The 10,134-nt window shown below is 44.0% G+C and overlaps 1 protein-coding gene across 2 annotated transcripts in view; it reads right to left on the bottom strand.

Moving 5' to 3' along the window:
* Window positions 1–1,289: 1,289 nt before the first annotated feature.
* The window catches only part of LOC149442163 (uncharacterized), a 39,841-nt gene continuing 30,996 nt past the window's right edge, over window positions 1,290–10,134 (bottom strand). For both annotated transcript variants that reach the window (XM_089656462.1, XM_089656463.1), the window contains exons 6-7: window positions 7,295–7,433; window positions 1,290–2,599 (exon numbers count right to left, since the gene is read on the bottom strand). In XM_089656462.1, the coding sequence (XP_089512588.1) occupies window positions 1,710–2,599; window positions 7,295–7,433 (1,029 nt within the window). In that variant the 3' untranslated portion in view covers window positions 1,290–1,709. The remainder of the gene's footprint in view (window positions 2,600–7,294; window positions 7,434–10,134) is intronic.

The raw sequence follows: 10,134 nt of genomic DNA, 5'->3' as shown, positions 1-10,134 counted from the left end.
AAAAGTGACTCAATCAGTTGTAGGTAACCACCTTCTCAAATGGCACACAAAGCTATTTGACTGTCATCTGTTGTCATTCTGATTAGTTTAGCATGAAAAGAGCTTTCCTGCAGCATTTCAGTCCCTAATAGTGCAACTGAAGCAAACAATTAACTATGGGTGGCAAGGCACGGTGTCAAATGATCTGTGGGATAAAATTGTGGACAGGCACAAGTCAGGTGATGGATACAAAAAAATTCAAAGGCTTTATTAATGCCTAGAAGCACAATGAAGTGGAAGGGATTTTGTACAACACAGACCCTCCCTGGATCAGGACATCGCTCCAAACTGGAGGAAACTGGTCAGAGAGGCTGTCAAGAGGCCTACAGCAACTCTGAAGCAGTTGTAGGAATTGATGGCAAAGAACGATCGTTGTATGCATGCGACAACAATATCACAAATCCTCCACAAATGGGGCTTGTACGGGAGGGTGGCAAGAAAAAAGCCGCTCCTCAAGAAAGGCCACACACAGTCACCACTGAGCTTTGCCAAAACACACCTTGAAGATTCTGAGGCCGCATGGAAAAAGGTGTTCTGGTCAGATGGGACTAAAATGGGATGACTTGGCCTCAACAGTAAATGATATGTCTGGTGGAAATCCAGTCCAGCTCACCATCCAAATCCCACCATTCCTACAGTAAAGCATGGAGGGGGGAATATCCTGGTATGGGGGGATTCTCTGCAGCAGGGACTGGAGCACTTGTCAGGATAGAAGGAGAAATGGACGGGGCAAAATACTGTCAAATTCTGGAGGAAAATCTACTGCCCTCTGCCAGGAAGTTGTCAATGGGAAGAAGGTTTACGTTCCAATGTGACGATGACCAAAAGCACACAGAAACAATGAGCCCAGAGAGGTTGGGGGAGAAGAAGGTGAATGTCCTTGCATGGTCTAGTCAGAGCTCAGACTTCAAGTCATTCCACAGATTTTCAATGGGGTTGAAGACTGAAGTCCACAAATGGTCACCATCAAATGTAACTGAACTTCAGCCGTTCTGCAAAGAAGAGTGGACAGATATTGCAAAGTCTAGATGTGCAAAGTTAGTGGAGACAAATCCCAACAGAATAAAGGCTGGAATTAGAGAAAAAGGTGGTCCAACTAAATACGGACACGGGGGGATCCTTTTTCCAACTCAGTGATTCTGTTTTGTATTTTTAATTTTTTTCTGTCATGTTGGTGTTATATCTGTCACTTGGATGTTATAAGTTGCACTGAGTAAAGACAGCTGGATAAAACAAAAACTGTATCTGTCTTCATTTCAGGCTGAAAAAGCAACAAAATGTGATTTTAAAGGGGGTGATTCTTTATATACCCACTGTATATCTTACGTGTAAGACAAACAACACTTTGGGTAGAGGGAAGGGTTAGAACCAACAACTTTTTTTTTGGTATCTGCATCTTCTGAGGGAGATTTCCTTTCACTTCCTGTCCTATATACTCAGCAGGAAGTGAGAGGATATCATTCCAATGTTTCCACAGGAAGACTTTCCCTCTATTCCTGTTCTGGTAGCAACTCAGCGTTTTGGACTTCCCCTCACTTTCATTGCTGGTGACATTGGTGATCAGGACAATTAGAGGGGGTGAATCTCTCCAGCAAGGACACAGACAGCACTAAAAACCTGACTGGGTTCTAACCCATCAGCACTCTATCCCAAACTAGAAAAAAGGTTTTTCATTTACTAATACTTTGGGTCTGTAGGGACAAGGGTTTATTGGCTAAGCCACTATTGTTGATGCCTGAAGAAGAACTTGCAGAGGAGTTGGCTACACAATCTACAGAACGAGCTGGGGGAGAAGACTGCGAAGATCTAGCGGTGGGAGCTTCAAAAATCGAGCTAACCGACGAGTCAGGAGTTTTATCGCCTTGCAGGCCACCAAGGGTGTTCACGTTTGGTTGAGGAATGTTTGTGGATGAATTTGGTGTCACTGAAGATGTAGATTTACTTTGGCACAGGTTGAGCTGATTTTCACCGAGCACAATAGGAGCTGTAGGTGAATCCACCTGCGTAGAGTGTGCGGATTGTGCTTGATGGTTACAAGGCTGAAGACCATCTATGGCGTCTTCCATTTTCACTGAAGAAACCTCTTCAGTCTGGCCATCGGTAGGCAATTTAGGAGGATGAGCAAATACTGTGTCCTGATGGGAGAGAGAGGTTTTGTTCTGCACAGACGGCTGCGTAAAATTCACGCTGTCATCTGGAGGCGTGTCTTGAGGTGGGCGGGGCACAAAGGCTACAGGATGGCCCTGCTGCGACACATTGCTGGCAGCGATCGCACTGACCAGAGGCTGCAGGATTTGGCCTAGTCGATGGATTTCAGCAGACACTCCAGAGATGGCTGACCTCATTAGCTGGGCTCCTTCCCGTATCTCTGCCCTTGTGGCTGCCAGCTCATTCAACAGTTGGCTTTTGAAGTCTGCCAGTTCTTTTATGAGTCCTTCCTGATAGTCCAGTTGCTCTGGAGCCAATTCTCCAAGGTACTGAGACTGAGAAACTTGAGAAACCGTTGAATCCTCCACTACCCACTGCGACATAGAGTTGTCGTCCATTGCATTATCTGCATCTGCAATAAAAATACCATTCTTACTAGTTATGTCCAAACAGATTTGATTTAAAGGGCAAATCCACCCAAAAAGCTAAACACATTAGTATATATACAAAAACAAAAAAAACTTTATGCTTAGTAAAGTTGTAATTGAAATAATTACCACCCCGTGTGAGTGCAACCTGCCAGATAAAATACTTACCTTCTCCTCTCCTGTGATTTTCAATGTGTGGTCCTGCCCAGCACTCAACAGCCTTTGTATGGAAAGCATCCCAGCCGAATCCTCTACTTACTGCACAAATGGCCCATTTAATTTCTATGGATAAGCCAGGGGTGTATTTACCACAGGGCAAACAAGGCACTTGCCTAGGGTGGTATTTTTCAGGGGGGCAGCACCTCTCCCCAAAAGAAGAAATGGAAGAAGGGACACGTGCGCCATGGGAACCAGGTGTGATCTGAGAGAGGCTACTTGATGGTGTATGTAGAGCCTGACTTGGATGTCCGGAGTTGTGAAGATGAGTGTATATATATATATATATATATATATATATATATATATGGGCAGGGGTGTTGTTGGTCAATGGCTGGCTCTCTCCGCGGGAAGGGGTGTGGTGTTGGTCAGTGTCTGTGGGGGCAGACCATTTTTGTGTTGCCTAGGGCAGCACAAAACCTAAAATACACCACTGGGATAAGCCACCCTCCAACTGCCCAGGAGCTGCAACCACACTGTGAAGACTTATGAAACGGGAAGGTATTTTACCAGGGCTGCAGGTTACAAGTAAAAGCTGTCGAGACAGCACATGGAAACACCCAACAAAAATGGCCCACAGGGACTGCACCCCGCCCCCCCCTAGGCTTGAGAGGAAGCCACATGAACCCAGTGTCACCACACACCCTCCTGAGATCCCACAGGAGATGAAATCTATGCATAGGGATACCCCGCATCAGCATAAAGTATTCTGCCAGTGGGTAAGGAGCCCAGCCTAGGGCTGCAGAATGCCTCTTCTGGGGAGTCCCCCTCGCCAGCAAGATCATATATCCAGAATCTAGCCTAGCAAGGGCAGTCCTGGTGAGCCTATGCAGACAATAGCTATTGGATGTGACCTGCAACAGTCAATGGCGAAAAATAAGTCCAGTCAATGAAAACATAAGTACCGTATTTGCCGGCGTATAAGACGACTTTTTGACCCTTGAAAATCTTCTCAAAAGTCGGGGGTCGTCTTATACGCCGGTACACATGTTAGGGGGGCTGCAGCATTAAGTACAGGGGTTTGCAGGGGCTGATGTCTCTTACCTGGATCCAGTCCCACGACGATCCGGTCCAGGAAGCGCGGCGTCTCCTTCAGTTCGGCCACTGGATGTTCGTGCGGCTGCTCGGCTCCGCCTCCTCACCGGTGATTGGCCGCCAGAACTGTAGCTCAGGAAAGGCACACAGGCGGCCAATCACCGGCGAGGGGGCGGAGCCGAGCGGCCCCACGAAAATTGAGTGCCGGAGCAGCAGGTAAGTGTTCTGTGTAGAGGTGCTGCTGCAACCACATATGCTGGCTGCAGCAGCACCATACGAGAACAGGGTCAGCAAGTCTCAATGGGAGGAATAGTGCCCCATCATTGGTGTCACTGATACCAATGATGGGGCACTATTCCTCCCACTGATACCAACGATGGGGCACTATTCCTCCCACTGACACCAATGATGGGGCACGATTCCTCCCACTGACACCAACGATGGGGCACTATTCCCCCCCCCACTGACACCAACGATGGGGCACTATTCCCCCCCCCACTGACACCAATGATGGGGCACTATTCCACCCCTCACTGACACCAATGATGGGACACCATTCCTCCCACTGACATCAATGATGGGGCACTATTCCTCCCACTGATACCAATGATGGGGCACTATTCCTCCCACTGACACCAATGATGGGGCACTATTCCTCCCACTGGTGTGCATTGGAAGAGGAGTAGTCTTATACGGCGAGTATAGCCCAAACACTACATTTTAGCAGGAAAAGTAGGGGGTCGTCTTATACGCCCAGTCGTCTTATTTGCCGGCAAATACGGTAATCAGTTTTAACAGTGAGCGGGAGGGCCACTCACCCGTACCTTGCCCCACCTCTGCAAAGGAAAGGATGCCGCTCACTCTAGACTTACTATACTCTTACAGTGGGAGCCGAGAGACAAGCGGGGCCTCATCAACTGGGTTTCAGAGCTTGTTGGAATTTTTTTTTTTTTGGGGACCTGGTATGATCTATTTAATACAACATTCTCAGCCGAGAGACAGGCGAATTCCAGAGAAGTGACTGTCTTACTGGTATATTGTATTGGAGGCGCCTCCGGCACGGCTTCCCTTAGCAGTTGAGGTCCTGCCTCACTACCCTTCCTGCTGGATGCATAACATGCTTGGCTCTTACTCTGATCATTATTGCTGGGAAATTAGGTGCTTTTTTTAGGGGTGAATATTTTTGTTTTATTTGTATTTTCACTGGGCACAGTCTAGAGCAGGCTTGAAAAAGCTGCTTGCCCGCTCGCCAAATGCGAGGAGAAATTCTCTAGCGGCGAGCACAGATGATGGAGCGGCTGCGCTCCAAGCCTCATTGTGAAGCAGAGTTCCGGCTTCTTCGGCACCGCCGCTGAGGGGACAGGTGCAGGAGAGGTCTGCTCTCCTCCGCTGAGAGGAGACACCCTCTCCACCGCCACGGGGGACTGAAGGAGTAAGTACTGTATACATGTCATATCACTATAATGGAGTACAGGGGAGCTGGGATATACATTACTGTGTACAGTTTTATATTTTGGACTCTTTAAAAAATTGAAATTGAATTTCATAAGCTGTAAGGGGGCGTGGTTGGGGGATGGGCCGGGGGTAGGGTTGGAGGCAGACCTGGGCAAGGTTGGGTGGGGCAACTGGTGGAGAGTAAGGTTTGTGCCTGGCTAGTAAGTCTAGACTCAAAATTTTAAGCCCTGGTCTCGGGTGACTTCTACGGTTTTCTTTTTTGTTGTTACAAGCTGTGATGAATGTTTTGAAAAATATGTAAAAACCTTTTCAGCTTTAAATAAAGAATGCATAAAAAAGTAAAAGTTGTCCCTTAAAAAGTGCTACTATACAAACACTGTTTAATTTACATTGTCCCTGCTATTTCTCTATGGGGATAATGGTACTGTACTTATTAAAAAAATCTAAGTACCTTTTTCTAAATCAATATACAGCTGTCACATGACCCAGATCTTTCCCAGCCTGTCTGCAGGGAAACAGTGGCAGGAGGAGCCTCTAGTCCTCTGCTGCTGGTCACATGTTCAAAATGAAAACAACCTTTGGAATACGGAGTAAAAATAAAGAATATAAAAACAGTTTTAAATTGTCATACAAATATATATTTGAAATCAAAGCTTCATGATTTTGTGAAAATAACACAGTATGAGTTTTGATAAAAAGAATTTAAAGAAAAAAAATATATATATATATATATAACACGGTATGGGCAGACTTCTGCCAGTCACAGGCTGTGTCATGCCCCTCCAGCCTGTCTCTTAGATTAGGAGGGAGGTGAAGCCTCCATAAAATCTACATGTAATATCCCACCCCCATTGGGTTTAGCTGGTTAATAGGCATGGAGGAAGAGAGGGAGTGGGCTGATATTTACCACTGTGTATACACCCACATGGGCAACTCTATAGTCACATGGGTTGCTCAGATGTGATAGGGAGCAAATGCTCAGCATAGAAACTGCGCATGTGCAGAGTTGCCTCTACGGCTGCATAATCCCTAGCTCAGGGGGTGTCAAACTAGCGGCCCTTCAACTGTTGCGAAACTACAAGTCCCATCATGCCTCTACCTTCAGTAGTCATGCTTGTAACTGTCAATCTTGCAATGCCTCATGGGACTTGTAGTTTGGCAACAGCTGGAGGGCCGCCAGTTTGACACCCATGCCCTTGCTGAAATGGGGACATGAACAGAAGGTTGAGATAGAGAACAGCAAGACCAATTGTTTTTTTTTTTTTTGCAGAAAACAGAAAAAGAATCCAAGTGTGTCTGAATGAGTGTGAACAGCATGTAATACACCATTTATTGATAGTTTTTTTAACCTCTTCGCGCCGGCCGCACGCAAATGTGCGGCCTCAAGGCGTCTGGGCCTTGACGCCGAGCGGCCGCACATTTGCGTGCAATTAAGAAAAACATAAGTGCTGAGAGCGCGCTCCCAGCACACATGTCCAGTACTCACAGAAAGGTCCCGATCTCCTCTTTCGATCGGGACCTTTCCCAATCATGTGACCGCCGTGATGGCGAATCATGGCGGTCACACGACCTTAAACCCCACCCCGCCTCCCGAATCCCTTAAAAGGGGTTAAGATGTGGGTTTAGTGAAACTTTAAAAGATCTGTCCAAAATGAAACAACATGTGGCAACACGGAAAGTTTTTTTTTTTTGACAAAACAAAAAAAATCTTTCTCCTTTCAAGTGAGTAGGGAAGACACCAAATTATCAAAGAAACAAATCAATCACAAAGCAACAAGTGGAAGCTCGAGATACGGAATGCACATGGAATGGAAAGTGCAAATTCTGGGTCTCCTTGAAACTAGCTAATAAGAGGGTCATAATACTTGTTGTTCCTGATGCTCGGCACAGAATGTATGTGCAGAACGTCTTGGTAAAGGGCCCAAATGTTTCCTTCTCACCATTATTGCACATGGTATGTACTAAATGCTTACATTCTGCCGTCTCTGGTGACCACTCTGGAGCCAACGGCTTCGTCTCCCAACATGGCATGTCTTCTTCCTTGTTCATCAATTCTCCGTTCACCCAGCAGCCGTGCACATCCAGGCTGGGAGACCTCCCTTGCTGGTTTAGCTTTTGAAAACGAGATGTTATTATAACAAATTATAAATGAATCCAGTCTAAAGCAAAAAGTGGGATATTCTTGTATTAATCTGTATTGTAATTGTGCTCTCTGCCCTTATGTTGTAAATCGCTGCGTAAACTGTTGGCACTATATAAATCCTGTATAATAATAATAATGTAATGATTATAAGTCAGCACACACAAACCCATAACACTTAATATCCATTATCCTTCCCCTGAAGTACCAGTATACAATATCAACTGACTTAAATGAACAAACTTAAAGTCCCAAAAATAAAATGTCCAAAATTTCACATAAAAACTCAAAAAAAGTCCAACGTGATATCCAAATCTTGATGGATAAGTGCTCACTATTCCAAAATGAAGATGAAGATAAAACTCAGACGTTCTTCATATACCTCAAAAAAAAAAAAAACCAAAATCTAGACATAGTGTATTATCTTAGGTATCACAAGTATAGTGCCACACGTGCAGCATGCAAAACACTATAGTGTCACAGCATTCGTGAAGAAAATACTCAATAGATATCACTGCAAACCATATAAAAAATGCATAATTATCCTAACTCAAAAAATATCAGCATGTGATCAACCAGTGTGCATGGAAAATCCCCAAGCTGGCATCCTCTTGTTCCTTTGGACCTCACAAACAGACCAGGAATCAGTATATGAAAAATTTATATAAATTTTATTGTAGCCACTTACATTAAAATCTAGTAAAACCGGCTTCCTGCTCCTAGCGACAACTGAGTACCACCAATATGATATCAAAATGATCTCTAGGGAGTCACCCCGTCACATTCCTGCCCGCCACTCTCACTCCAGCTCTGGGGGAACACCAGGAGTACACCGCGAGTCCCAGGAACGCCAAACACAAGCGCTCCAGAATCCAAAATGGCCGCCGCAGCACTTCCGGGAACGTCAATACGCCACGTGCCCTGGACGCGTTTCGTCACTTCCAGACTTTGTCAACAAGCAGGAAGCCGGTTTTACTAGATTTTAATGTAAGTGGCTACAATAAAATTTATTTATCAATTTTTCATATACTGATTCCTGGTCTGTTTATGAAGTCCAAAGGAACAAGAGGATGCCAGCTTGGGGATTTTCCATGCACACTGGTTGATCACATGCTGATATTTTTTGAGTTAGGGTAATTATGCATTTTTTATATGGTTTGCAGTGATATCTATTGAGTATGTTCTTCACGAATGCTGTGACACTATAGTGTTTTGCATGCTGCACGTGTGGCACTATACTTGTGATACCTAAGATAACACACTATGTCTAGATTTAATTTTATTTTGAGTTATATGAAGAACGTCTGAGTTTTATCTTCATCTTCATTTTGGAATAGTGAGCACTTATCCATCAAGATTTGGATATCACGTTGGACTTTTTTTGAGTTTTTATGTGAAATTTTGGACATTTTATTTTTGGGACTTTAAGTTTGTACATTTATTTTGTTTTTTTTAATTTAAATATTTATTAGTTTTTCATATTACTACAAAAATTCCATCAGAAGAGACAAAATACATATAAATAATCAATACATTTCTACTTTGCCCCTTCTATTTACCTCTTTTCTTTTCTTTCCCTTCCCTCCCAACCCACTTCTACCCCCCTTCCCTCCTCCCTCCCCTCTGCAAGATCTCCAATCTCTCAAGGCCCAATAACTTTAAATAACTTCCTAGTTTAAAATTTTTCTATATTTCTCTTTCAATCCTGATTTTTTCCATTTTTCCCATCACGAATAGTATAATTCCAACCTGTCTATTAAGTTTGTTCATTTAAGTCGGTTGATATTGTATAATAATAAGAATAATGTGTTATAATCAGGAGCCACGTAAATCCCTCATCAGTGTTGCCATATAAACAGACTTCAGGCATTATAGCAGCCGGGAATTTTCTTTTTAACATTTATACACCACAAACCGTCTTTCTACATTGGTTGTAAGGTGTGGCCTCCCCCTTTGACTGGCTTCCCCTGTTGGACCCCCACATCCATGTGTCCAGGGATTCCTGGATACCCCTGAGATCTATGGCAGTTGATCAGCGAACACCTGTTTTCTGTTCTTCCCTAGGTAGAATGAACCAGGAAGTGCTTAGCTATGAGCACTTCTGGGTTCAGCGCTATCAAACCCCTGCCGTTCAGTAAGTCTGTGCTCAGATGCAACAGAATGCAGAGGTGACATTAGGAACTGCCTTAAAGAGAACCTGTCACCAGCACTGTACTGTAATAGCAAATAAAGCTAAAAAAGGAATACAAAAATGTTAGAGAACATTTAATAAAATAAACAACAACCCCCCAAATTTTTAAAAGCCCTCTACCCACACGTACGTACAAATGTGCATGCCAGGTGCCAATGCACACAAAAAGACGACTGAGCTACATATTTTGGGTATCGCTGCCCATGATGGAGTGAGACCAATAATTCTGGGGACTATGATTTATACTCTAAAATGAAGACTTGTAAAGTAGTTCAAAGTGTTGCCCATAGAATTTTTGGGTACAGTATTTTTTGCCTTTTCATGGACAGGAGCGATTTTCAGGCTTGACATCTTTAGCATCTATTTACTTGATGCAATCTTTATATTTTACAACAAAATGGGCATTATATTGTTTTTGAATGTAGTAAAATTCATTTGAGTGTACTTGTACTTAAAAATATACATTTTATTAATGGTAGTGC

This window comes from Staurois parvus, unplaced genomic scaffold, assembly GCF_062004578.1.
Source record: "Staurois parvus isolate SC_StPar_1 unplaced genomic scaffold, SC_StPar_1.0 ptg000906l, whole genome shotgun sequence".
In the NCBI taxonomy this organism is placed as follows: domain Eukaryota; kingdom Metazoa; phylum Chordata; class Amphibia; order Anura; family Ranidae; genus Staurois; species Staurois parvus.
The sequence above is the reverse complement of the archived record's forward strand: the minus strand, read 5'-3'. Positions and strand labels throughout refer to the sequence as shown.